At 36.6% G+C, this 13,652-nt stretch overlaps 1 protein-coding gene across 8 annotated transcripts in view; it reads right to left on the bottom strand.

Moving 5' to 3' along the window:
- SNRK (SNF related kinase) overlaps positions 1-13,652 on the bottom strand; it is a 66,103-nt gene that overhangs the window by 40,039 nt on the left and 12,412 nt on the right. For 5 of the 8 annotated variants that reach the window (XM_020905377.2, XM_020905378.2, XM_020905379.2 and 2 more), the window contains 2 exons: positions 12,639-12,700; positions 8,404-9,091 (listed from right to left, as the gene is read on the bottom strand). The exons of 1 other annotated variant lie outside the window; for it this stretch is intronic. In XM_020905377.2, the coding sequence (XP_020761036.1) occupies positions 8,404-8,992 (589 nt within the window). In that variant the 5' untranslated portion in view covers positions 8,993-9,091; positions 12,639-12,700. The remainder of the gene's footprint in view (positions 1-8,403; positions 9,092-12,638; positions 12,701-13,652) is intronic. 2 more of the 8 variants (XM_070455522.1, XM_070455521.1) reach the window with 2 other exon arrangements.

Raw genomic sequence — 13,652 nt, 5'->3', positions numbered from 1 at the left:
TTTTAATTGTGATTTCTGAAATAATTTTCATTTCTTCTAGGCATGTGAAACTTCAGAAACTTTAGGGAAGGATTTTCATTTTTTCTTTTGGTTTTATATGACAAGTGATGGCACTATACTTTGAAAAAGATACCCTTCAGGGCATGTGACCCTGTGTTTCACAGCTGGGCTGTGGAAGGCGTGTGCCACATTTCTATGGATGTGTTTTTCACTTCTCAGCAAACAAACGCTACCCATGTGACTAGGCCTGAGCCCCAAAGTCTGGTGCAGCTCATGCTGGGCACACTTACACAAGTAGGTTCTATGTCTCCTTTTCAAAGTAAAACACGGTGCTACTTTAAAAAGGACCAAACTTCCTCACCTACACAAAGAAGAGGCATAACTCATCCCTTAAAAATATGTAATCCCAAATTCCAGAGTTTTGGGCCTAAAACTCTGACACACACCTAAGGTCTTCCAGTCTATATTCATCGAGACCCTATGTTCAAATGACAAATAGGATAAGAATAAATAATACAAAATTTAGCCAGATTCTGACTAGGAAGAAAAGGTTCAAGTTGGAAAATACTGAAACATTACAAAGACATCTGTCTCTAATAAGTGACAACTGAGAAAAATGAAACTGTACACAAATTTGGTGCAGCCTGGCAAGGACGTTTAGCAAGTACATAAACACCTTTTCTGTAACAAGTCTGAAATAAAAGCAAGGCACCATCAATTCACGGTTTAAGCTATGATGGCAGGCCGATGTAAACCTATGAAAAAACTTCTCATCTGTTTACATCTTTTTGGATTATTTCAAAGTTCTGTCACAAAGTTTAGGTTAGGTTGCACTATCTGTATGGGAAGGAGGAATCCTTTAAAAAAATGTCAAGAGGGAATATTTAAATGTTTCATACATATAATGCTAGAATCACAGGTTTTTTGGTGGCTCCCGTTTCCTAAGCCCTCTGACTCTTTCATGGTTAAGAGCATGTAGAGATATTTTATCACAGGACTAGAACAGACTGAGGAATGACTTCTGTAAGCACATGATACGTGGCCACCAGCTTAACTATAGCTCTGGGCTTAAATACACCAAGATTTCCCAAATATTACAAAGATACAATTAGCATATAAATTAACAGTTAAGAATGTCTGAATTTATGTTTTACTGATCTACTTTTTGACAAAACAAGGTAATCCTTTTCAAGGACACCAGACAGTCATTTTTAAATTCACACTGGATTTTGAGGTGTCCTTCACATGCAGTATGTCAGGACAGACAAAAGAATAATTAAAAAGAATACAATGCTAAGCTGTGTCCATAGACGTCATCGGATGGTAAGATGTTACTGAGTCAGAAAAACCCAAGAACCACTTCTCCAAAATAATTGCAAGTACGTATTTTCACATGGCGAAGGTTAAATGCTCTGACCTCAATGGATACAGGATAATTTTTGGCTGATTATCTGGTTTTACAATTGGTTTTATTTTTAAAAATACAATATAAAAATCATTTGTTAGCAATGAAAAAATGCAGTGTGCTACTGCCATGGTGACCTTCACTCTCAGACCATAATCAGGCATTGTCGTTAAAAATAAAGTAAAAACAACCCCCACACAACAGCTCAGGAACACTGACATTGAAATACTTGCCTTCCCTGATGGCTCAGGTGGTAAAGCGTCTGCCTGCAATGCAGGAGACCTGGATTCGATCCCTGGGTCAGGAAGATCCCCTGGAAAAGGAAATGGCACCCCACTCCAGTACTCTTGCCTGGAAAATCCCAGGGACGGAGGAGCCTGGTAGGCTACAGTCTACAGGGCTGCAAAGAGTTGGACACAACTGAGCAATTTCACTTTCACTTTAGGCAAAGAATAGTAAGTTATTTTTTAACTTTTTATTTTGAAATAGTTATAGATTCACAAGAGTTTCCCCTCCGCCCCCCAAAAAAAAAGCAGAGAGAAGTCCCGTGTACTCTTCACCCAACCTTCCGCGGCAACAGCTTACTGAACTGCAGCACGACACCACAACTCGGAGACTGACTGGCTTACTCCACAGGGCTTACTCGATCGCCCCGTTTTACATGCACTCGTGTGTGCTGCGTCCATGCAATTGCATCCCAAGTACAGATTCATTTAATGACCCCAGATACAGAAGTGCTCCATCACCACAAGGCTCCTTCATGCTATCCCTGTATAACCACATCACTCACTGTCATCTCCAGCCTGTGGCAACTGCTGGTCTGTTCTCCACCTCTATAATTTTAGTTCAAGAGTTATATAAATGGGAATTATGCGGTATGTAAATTTTTGAGATTGGCATTTTTTTCACTCAGCGTAATTTTCTTAAGATCCATTCAGGCTGTTATGTGAATCGTTTGTTCCTTTTTATTGCTGCATAGCATTTCAGGGCAAGTATGCACCACAGTTTCACCCACTGAAGGACATGTGGCCTGTTTCCAGTTTGGGGCTATTACAAATAAAGTTCCTATGAACATCCACGTACAGATTTTCATGTGAAAATAAACTCCCAGGAGTGCAACTGCAGAGTTGTATGGGAAGTATATATTTAGTTTTATAAGAAACTGCCGAACTATTTTCCAGAGTGGTGTAATAGCGATTCCTCTCCAGCTCTTCTTTCTCATAACTGTTTTAGTTATTTTAGGTCCGTGGCCTTTCCACACAAGTTTTAGAATAATGTTGTCTATGTCCTCAAAAACTCCGCAGGGCTTGTGGCAGAACTGGATTAAACCCATGGATCAACTGGGAAGAAGTGCCATCTGTACCACCTGGTTTTCCAACTCATGAAAATGATCCATCTCTCCATTCATTTAAATCTTTTAAAATTTCCTTCATTAGCAGTTTTCAGCATAAATTATTGTGTTTTATGTGTTTTCTTAGATACATTTTCTTTCATAGGATTGTAAATATTGTTTTTAATTTCAGGCTCCAGATATTTGTTAATATAGAGAAATGCAATTGGTTTGGCATGTTGATCTTGTATCCTGTGATCCTGCTGAATTCACTTTTCGTTCCTAAGAATTTTTCTGTAAATACACATCTCGAGATTTTCAATGCAGAAAATCATGTCATCTGCAGATTGAGGTGGTTTTACTTCTTCCTTTCCACTCTGTACACCTTTTCGTACTACACCCAGTAAGTGTGGTAAGTGAAAATCTTTGTCTTGTTTCCAAACTTGGAAAGCATATAGATGAAAGCATTCAGTCATTCATCATTAAGTATGTTAGCTGTAGACTTTTGAAGATGTTCTTTATGAAGTTGAGAATGTTCCCCTCTATTCTTAGTTTACTGAGAGTAATATTTTAATGTGGGACAAAACATAGATTTATAAAAAGAACTCTAGTTTTCTGCATACTCATATGCATGAGGACACTTCTTGTAACTCCAGAAATGAATAATCTCCATTAAATACTGAACTGCCAATTGTGGACAGTGTATAGATTTTCTGTTTACATCCCCAAAAGTACATACACACTGACTTCTAAGTCCAACCCTTTGCACTGTATTAACATGGTGCCACATTTTACATAATTTAGCTTTCAATGATTTCTCCTGCATATTAATTTAGCAAATAATAAACTAATGAAGAGACCTAATATTTCATCCTTGAAATTGTTTGTCTATAAACTAGGAAGCATCTAATATAGGGGTTTTCAGTTCCAAAACTGTAACCTCCCTGGAAGCCTCTGAATCTCAAGTGAGATGATAAAGTTTTCAATACCAAATCTAGTTCATTTTAACTAAACTTAAGAAATTCAGTGAAGTAAAAAAATATAAACAATGTCAGGGTTTTGTAACAACTGAAAAGTTCTGTTCATGATCTGAGAAACAGTTCTTTTTTCGTTTTAGTTTCTGTATTTGAAGAAACCTATAAAGTATAGTTTTGCTTTTTAAAGCAGAGTGAAGTCTTCCCCTGGTGGCTCAGTGGTAAAGAACCCCCCTGCCAATGCAGGAGAAGCAGATTCGCTCTCTGGGTTGGGACGATCCCCTGGAGGAGGAAATGTCCACCCACTCCAGTATTCTTGCCTGAATACTCCCATTTTTTCCCTTTCCCCTTCTACCTCGCTGAAGTCAACTTAGTACACATTCTTGAAAGTCAACAGAGGCAACTGGAATCAACAGCTCACTGATTATGATCCAGCTCTCTTTCTCCCCACAAATCTCTAGATATGACAGCAAAGGTAGATGGCACACAGGATCAGACTAAAAGAAGAACCAGCTGATAGAAGCATCTGTGTTGGTCCTTTCCAGGAGACAGTCTGGAAATAGGAAAGACTTGCACTTAAGGCAATCACTACAAGAACGAATCCACAAAAAAAAATTTTTTTTAAAGAATGAATCCAGTTCTCTCACCCTGTAACTCACTGAGCATGAACAAGCAGGTATGTGTTCCAAGTGGGGGTAATGACTGTGGGCACAGGGGCAGAGGTGTACTGACAGTCTGTCAAATACTAAGACTGGATACCAGGCCACCCTCTGCTCCTCCCCCACATCAACTGGAGGTCACTCAGACATTGCATCTGCAGACTACTAGAGAATCTCCAAAAAAAATAAAAAGTTAAGCACAGAACTAACAATCCCCAAGCACCAAGCGAACATGAGCAGCATGGGACATGAACCAGTGCATCAAACAGAACTAACACCCAAGAAAAACCACTTAATACAGCATTTCTAGAAGTGAAACTATGCACCACAGAGTAAATGAAAAGTATAGCCCAACAATGAAAATAAAATTAATCTCACACGAGCCTTTGCCCCCGCAGCATCTGAAGCAAAAGATGACTGGAAAGTATCTTTAAAGTTGGAAAGAAAACAATTCTCAATATGTACTTCCATACCCAGCAAAAGTACCATTCAAATGTGATGATACTTTCAGACAAAGACTTGGGAAACTTTTCACAAATCTTCTCTGAAGAATTAAAAACAAAACAAAAGTAATCTAAGATAGAAAGGTGACAAATCAATGGTAAATCAAAAAATTAGTAAAATTAAGTTCAAAATTAAAAAGTTTTAATAAAATAAAGAAAATAAAGGAAAGTGAAAGCAAACTATAGTCTTTTGTATGGTAGAGGGACTGATACAAATATTAACTCTAGACATTAAGAGTAGACATTAATACAGAGAAACAGATTGCATGTTTTGCAAACCACTAGAGGAGGAGCAAAGAAAACTTGAATACTCCAACAAAATATGGCAAAAGGTAATAATGAAATAAGGCAAATGAAAAATACAAAATAGCACAAATAAGTCCAGTAAAAAACAAATATGAATGGACTAAATTCACCTGTAAAAAGTCTTATGGATTATAGATACCTTAAACTATATATTGTTTAAGAAAAACCTGAAACAGAATGACAAATGGGATTTAAAGCAATAAGCAAGTAAGTACAGTTTCATATTGCTAAAAGTGATAGCCCATCATGTAAAATAAATTAAATAGACTTTTATATACCTAACAGCATGAAAATAACAATGTACAAGCAGAAACTGATTAAAATACAAAATTGACAGATTTGAGTAAGGGACTAGCATAATTCTCTCAAAAATAACAGATAAGAATAAAAACATGACACAAAGGAACAAAATACATAATTAACAATCTTAATTATGTATAAAAACTCTATATGTACCAAAAATACAAATATTTTTTTCACACAGGGAAGCATAACCAAAAATTACTATGTACTAAGACCACATGGAAAATCTAAAAATATTCCCCAAAGCAGAAACCAATCAGGCATATTTGACTGTAATATACTAAAATTAGAAGTTAAAACCAAATAGCTAAAAGGAAAAATAAATGTATCCGTTTTGAATTTTTAAAAAACAAACAATCTCAACAAGAAACAAAGCAGTACAGTTCAGCGGTGAACAACAATGACTGCAGAGTGAAATTTCTGGGGTGTTACCAGAGACTGTGGGAGAAGACAACGCACAGTCCCAGATGTATTCATTGGAAATCAGGACAATAAAGGAAAAAAGCTTCCAATTCAAGACACTAAAAAAGAAGTCAGAAGGGAAACTCAAAGGTCCTATAAAGAATTAATAAAAAGTGAAAGAAAAAGTAACGATACAGAAAAAAAGCACAGCTAAATAAAATCAAATTTGAATCTTTGAATATAATAAAATGCAATTTCTGAACTAATTTTCAATGTTGAGGACCAGTGTACTCTTAAAAAACTTAATTATAAAATTGAATCAAAGTTGTTTTACTTAACAATATCTGATAATTAAGTGACAGATTCTAATCTTCACCCCCAACTAATTTTGCTAAAATATCTATGAAAAATCAGTGATTGATTTTGGCATAATAAACTAATACTACATTAACAGAAATGTAACTTTCCATTTGCTTTTTAAAGCAATTCTATAGTAATTTCAATCACACAATTACCCAAGATGTATGGAAATAAATACAAATAATGAAAATGAACTCTACCCAATTCCACTTTACCAACGTACGTTAACCATTTATCAGACTGGTGATTATCCTTTCAGACAATTTTCTTTTTGTTTTTAAAAACGTATTTAAAGTTATATGGTGCAATATTTAAGAGGAGGGAAAAATGAACATTACAATGAACACCTGTGCATTCACTGCCCAACTTTGGAAATAAGTGTCACCAATACAGTTGAAACCCTGTAGATAGGCCTGCACCTCAGAAGTTAACGACCATGATCTCACAGTTCCTCATACTTCTCAGCTTGTACTGCAGCCCTAAACAGTGTATCATACTGCTTTGTATGTAAACTTTCCTATAAATGTTCTAATACTGTATGTACTCTTTACTCATCTTCTCACTTAAACTTTAAGTTTGTGAAACTCCAGCCATGCTGACATAATTCATTAATTTTCACTAAGCTATAGTTTCACCGTATGAATAATGAACAATTTATTCTCCTGCTGATGAACAGTCAATACTGCTAAAAATATTCTTTGAAAATCTCCAACATATATGAGAGCTTCTCTATGGGGCGCACACAGGAAGCAGAACCACTGGGTCTCAGGATGTCTACTTAGCTTTACTAGATATTGACAAACTGTCATCTACAAAGTACAAGAGTTCTTCATGTTCTACAGCCTTCTCCACACTTGGTTTTGCCTGCCTTTAGCTTTGCTCAATATGAAAAGTAAGAAACAGTGTCTTACTGTAGTTTTAATTTGCCTTCCCCTGATTATTAGTGAGGCGGAATATCCTTTCACGTTGCCACAGTGATGCTTCTTCATCTGCATATTCTTGCCTCCATTTTCAGATTAGAGTCTCCACTGATCAAAAACTGTCTGCCTCAAGTATTCTAATGAAAGACTTCAGTGAAGCCTGGTTATCCGTAGTGGGTAAACCACTTATTAACCCTTTCTTTTCCAGAACAGATAGTTTACCATGAAAAACAGTGCCTTGGTGTACAGAGTATTCAGCATAAGATCAGCACTTTTCAATGTGTATTTTTAATCTTCTATAACCTGCATTTTAAATGATCAGAATGCAAATGAAAGCCTCATTATCTATGAAGTTTGATATCATATGCATGTAACATTATTTTTCTAAGATTAAACCTAAAATTTTAAAAGCTGACCATACCCTCAGGTTAACAAATCCTTAAAAACTGAAAATAAATTCCTAAATGACCTTCACAACAAATATGATTCCAAGGGGACAAAACTGACACAAGCTGAAAAGCAATAAACACTTATGTCACAACTAAGTTAACTCATGACCAGTGAGAGCATGAAAAAGTGTTGGAGTGAAGGGAGCAGGCTGATGGAATGACAAGAGCTACAACTATTTTGGAATTCACCACACAGTAGGCACTCTGTTATCAACCTTCTATCCTATACAGGAAAATAGACAGTAACCACCACAGGAGTCACTGTGAAAAGTAAACAAGGTAACATTCAATACCTATATCTGATCTAATTCCATTCTATGGATGATGAATGAAGCAGAGAGGTCAAGTACACTGTTCAAGGTCACAATAAATGATCCCAATGCCAGAATTCTTCACGCTACACACTGTAATATTCACAGTACCTTTCTAACATGGGTCTCATGACTGTTTAAATGTATTCACAGGAAGGAAATAACTAGAAGTATCTACAAAGATAGGAAAAGCACTCAGACCCTAAAAAAAAAAAAAAAAACAGGCCGATGAGAGGTTATCTTCAAAGGTAACTTACTCTTTTTCTTTTGTGCTAACAAATATACTTTAGACATTAGCTATCTATAAGGTAAAATAAACTCAGCTTTAGAGAAACATGGCAGTCATGAAACCCAATCTGTTTACTAAGATCCATTTAAAAGAAATTTTCTTAGAAATTATTTTCACATAAACAACAACTGATTTGACCAACTACACTTCAGCCAGTAGAATTCAAGACAGCAAATACTGAAAGGTACCTACCTACTGCGGGTGCATCATACTCATCACCAAGCAGAATTTCTGGGGCAGAATATGCAAGAGATCCACAGCTTGTAGTGAGCTTCTTCCCTGGTTGAAATTTGTTGCTGAAACCAAAGTCTGTCAACTTTACAAGACCTTGTTTTTCAAAGAAGACCACATTCTCAGGTTTTAAGTCTCTGTGAACCACATGGAGTTTATGGCAATAAGATATGGCGTGAACTATCTGAGCAAAGTACTTCTTGGCCAAGTCTTCATTAAGTCCCTCCTCATGCTTCATTATGTAATCGAACATGTCTCCTCCATCCCCAAGTTCTAGAATAAGATAAAGTTTGGTCTGGGTGTCAATCACTTCATAAAGGCGTACGATGTTGGGATGCTGCACTAGTTTCATGCATCTCACTTCTTGGAAAAGATGACCAGTGGCTAGTGTGTCCAATTTTGTCTTGTCAATAACTTTTACTGCCACTTTTTCACCTGTAAAGACATGCCTGGCAAGTTTAACCACTGCAAAATGACCTCGACCCAAGGTTTTATCCAGATCATATAATCCAGCAATCTTCCCATCATACCCTCGCTTGAATCCTGCCATGCTGGCCCAACGTAGAAAAAATACTTAGACTGTTTAAAATGGATCTTCTCATATATCTGGTGAAAATAAGGAATTCATTTTCAATATCGTCATGGACATCTACAAAATAAGAGAAATAAAATTAAGTTTTCTGTGACTTATCCTTTTACAGCTTCATTTTTTTGAAAATTTTGTTTTATAAGAAGTTTGAAATAAATATATTGAGACATAAAATCAGTAAATCAGTCAGGGACATTTATAATTACCTATTTACAGATTGAGGGTTTACATTATAAAGCTTGATCACTTAAATGCCATTTTATTTTGCAAACTGATACAAAGTTAATCTGTTGAAACAATTTTGGGGTGATGTCACAAGAAAACGGGCAAGTTTGATATACTTTTAAAAAGCATTTAAAGAATATTTTCCAAAACTAATTTCAATTAGCATCTTAAAAAAGAAGCCTGGGACTGACTAGAAAAGGAAAATATGATAAATATACACATGGACAAAAACCAACAACTTTTTCCTGCTATTCCAAAATCAGCACTATTTAATATAAAATCCCTTCAGTAAAGACTTGTGACTTTCCCAGAAGAGTACAGTTTAGTTTTCTGGGGTATTTTCATCCACCTTCCCTCCCCTGTATCTCCAAAGCACCACGAGACACCTCCATCTCCGGTGGCCTTAATCTTATAGGTTTCAGTACACACCATCTTTATCCTGAGACCTCAAGGTTCTTGAGGATTCTATGGTTCCGTTTTATTTCCATTCTCTGCTAATGCCAAGAACAGTGTTTTATATAGAACAAGTAATCAAAATTTTTTCACATTTTGAAATGCAACTTTTTTCAAAATATTTACAAGTAAATTTTTTGCTCTTGCATCACTAGTACTTAGACCAGTATCTGGTACACATTAGATGTTTTAATATGTGCTGACTGACGGATACTTATTCTTTGTGCTTATCTGTTATGCTTGTCTCTATTATGGCTTTCCAACTCTAAAACAAAACCTACCACGATGTGCGTACATTTCAAGAACACACAAACATGCATTTAAACTATTTACATGTTAAAGATTATTTGGCTTTAAAAACCTCATTTTATATGAAGTTTAAAATTCTTAACCTACATAGTATAAACCTTAAAATACAGAAATAGGTTCTTATAAATGACCCTGATTAAGACATTTTAAATCTCACACACTAAACTCCCACTATTATTATTTTTTTTTTTTACCAAAATTAAATAGAATAACAAAATCCCATGAAAAATACAGCCATCTCCTAAGACTAGATCTTTCCTATCAGTGCACATTAATCCATGCAGTGAAGCCTTTTCTAATGCTTCCATATGCAACTTCACATTTTCAATAACTTTTTATTAACAGTACTTAGAGCAGTTACTCTACTTACGTGAAAATATCCCAACAACCTAAACTATGTACATAAAAAGTTTTTTTTTAAGCACTAGCATTAAATACCTTTAAATCTCATTTTTGCTTAAAAGAACAGAATAAAAACAGTTAACATTTACTGAAAACCCACTATATATATTTGCAAAAAATAAATAAAATTAGATTGTGTCATTGGATCTTAACAATCCTAAGAGGTCAGTATTATTCCCATTTTATAGCCAAGAAAGCATTGTGTTTCAGATAAGTGCTGAAGCTAAGATTCAAACTGAATTCTTATTTCAAAGCGCAGACCTCCTATAAACATATGACCATTCTAAACAATATTATTTTTAGGATAATAATATCGGGAAGTTAAAAAAAATTCTCACAGTCATTCTCCCATGCAGGCTAAAATAATCTGAATCAAGAAATAAATAAATAAATAAAATAAAATGATCTGAATCACATTATCTGGGGCCACCTCAAACTTCTCTGTAATTGTAAATTACCCTCAGAGTAATTCTGAGTGCTTCATTTAATTGAAAATTGCCCTCAGAGACAGGATTACTAGTCTCATTTTGAGGCACAAAAACAGTGAGTAACTTGGCCTAGGCTATAAGGCCAATGTGTCAAAAAGCTGAGATTCACCAAAGCCTGTGTTAACCACTGTTCTATACTGTTTCTGCAAATTAATTTCAGAAACAAAATCCTGTATCTATTGAGACTTTTAAAAATGAGAAATCTGTACTGTTAAGATACGGCTTATGTGGCTTTCTCTTTGGAGAAAAAGCAAATTTCTTCTGTTTCGTGTATTATCCTTGTCATCTGAGCTGCTCATTTTATTGACAACAGGAAAATCCAAGAGGAAAGATCTTGCTTTATCTGGACAGTAGTTCCCCCCCAAAAATTAATTTAAGCATATTTAATTTCCAAAAACAAAAACTCTAAGCTAACTCCAGGGGGCAGAAAACTATCTTTAAATCTTTAACTTTGATTAATTATAAGGGCAATAATAACTCTTAAAAATTCTACCTGAGTTTATGCTTCTATTGCACAAGCTTACAAATGCAACTTTAGCTTTCAAAAAAAAGCTTCTGCCCCCAAGTTACATTTACTTTTTCATCTATCACTTTAGATGTATTCCTGTAAAGTGGCACAGAAATCAAGGTTTTATAAACAAATTTCAGTTGGCTTACATTTTAATTATTTTTTAAAGATTTATGTATTATGAAGGAATATACAGATATGGGGGGGTCTTTTTTTAGGGTCTCAGACACCCACAGATAAGCACTATTCACACTGTCATTTCTCTTTCAAAAACTGGGTTAGCAAAAGGACACAAGGAAATAATTTTTAATCTGCTAGCAAGTTCACGGGGAAAAATCTCATAGGGTATCTTCTTAATGATAAGCAATCCTGTAGTAAAATGATTAATTGCTTTCAATATCAAAGAATTCACTTTTTGGGTACTTTTCTGGATACACATATCCCTTTTTCATTGCCTAAAAGTGAAGTGAAATGAAAGTAGCTCAGTCATGTCCGACTCTTTGCGACCCCAGGGACTATACAGTCCATGGAATTCTCTAGGCCAGAACACTGGAGTGGGTAGCCTATCTCTTCTCCAGGGGATCTTCCCAACCCAGGGATGGAACTCAGGTCTCCTGCAGGGTTAGGAAGATCCCTTGGAGAAGGGAAAGGCTACCCACTCTAGTATTCTGGCCTGGAAAATTCCATGGATGATCCACTGGGTTGCAAAGAGTCGGACACGACTGAGGGAATTTCAGTGTCTATCAAACTACAATTATAAACCTAAAAAACAGGAAGTTACAAATCACTGAAAGTTGAGAGGAAAAATATCCTTGTTATTGAACACCTTTAAAAATACTGTTTAATCATACTATCAAGTGTATTTTGAGTTACTACAGGAAATAATTAGGCTTCCTTGGTGGCTCAGACGGTAAAGAAACTACCTGCAACACAGGAAACCCAGGTTCACTCCCTGGGTGGGGAAGATCCCTGGAGGAGGAAATGGCAACCCACTCCAATATTCCTGCCTGGAGAATCCCCATGGACAGTGGAGCCTGGCGGGCTACAGCACATGTGGTCCCAAAGAGTCAGACATAACTGAGCAACTTAACATAGGGAATAATTAAATCATTTTTTGATATCTGAGGATCTTGCAATGCCTAAAAATCATTCTGAACACCGAGAATGTTAAGATGTGGCTTATGTAAAGTAAAGGCGACTGTGTACCAACTCCAAGACATACCCTGCAAACTGCATGTGGAGTAATCCTTGTTAATACTGTGTTTTGTTAGTTGCTTCTTTTTCCTAAAAGAAAATACAAAGATATTAGTTTAGTTCTATTTAACTTTTGCTGAAAGTTAAAATATAAATCCTCAGGGTGGACCCAAATAAAAATGGCGAATTTGTTTTCAGTGACCCAGTCTTCCATTATTTTTCTCCCCTTTGTCAACTACAGCCCGTTAAAGGAATCTTTAGGCAACAGGTATTTCAGTGAAAAGACACTGATGCTGGAAAAGACTGAAGGCGGAAGGAGAGGGGACGACAGAGGATGAGGTGGTTGGATGGCATCACCGACTCAATGGACATGAGTTTGAGTAAACTCTGACAGTTGGTGATGGACAGGGAGGCCTGGCGTGCTGCAGTCCATGGGATTGCAAAGAATCGGACATAACTGAGAGACTGAACTGAACTGATTGATTTCACAGTGAACAGATACATGGAGATTGGTCCAGGTAGACAGAATAAAAGGATTATTCCATTTGAAGGAGAAGGGAATTATAATAATGAAGAGTAAAGTCACTGTTTTTGAAATGCCTCCTGGGTAATGAGCATGAATCCACAACGCCATGAATCCTCCCCAGGGGTCTGCAGGGTAGGCACCAGGAGGCGCCACCTGCCCCACAAGCAGCAGCCTGCGGCTCCGAGTTGCTCAGCCAGGCTTCAAAGCCCAACAGGAGCCTCTCTGGCTCACGAAATACCCACTCCAATAGCCGAGGAGGGCAACCTCTCCAACACTCCGTCCTCTAGCAGGCCAGCAGAAATCAACACGAGCACTGGGGGACACACACAACAGCTCTGCACTAGAGGCTTTCCAGCTGAGAGGAAAGAAGAGACTCCACGAACAGAGACCGTGAGAGGATCACTGATACCGAAGTCCGTGGCCCAGGAAGGGGACTGAGGCAGCCTTGCAGGCCTTTCCTCAACACTGGAAGATCACATTAATAATGTCAAGTTCTAAACATCCAAACGAGGCCAA

This window comes from Odocoileus virginianus, chromosome 26 (genome assembly GCF_023699985.2).
Source record: "Odocoileus virginianus isolate 20LAN1187 ecotype Illinois chromosome 26, Ovbor_1.2, whole genome shotgun sequence".
Taxonomy (NCBI): domain Eukaryota; kingdom Metazoa; phylum Chordata; class Mammalia; order Artiodactyla; family Cervidae; genus Odocoileus; species Odocoileus virginianus.
The sequence above is the reverse complement of the archived record's forward strand: the minus strand, read 5'-3'. Positions and strand labels throughout refer to the sequence as shown.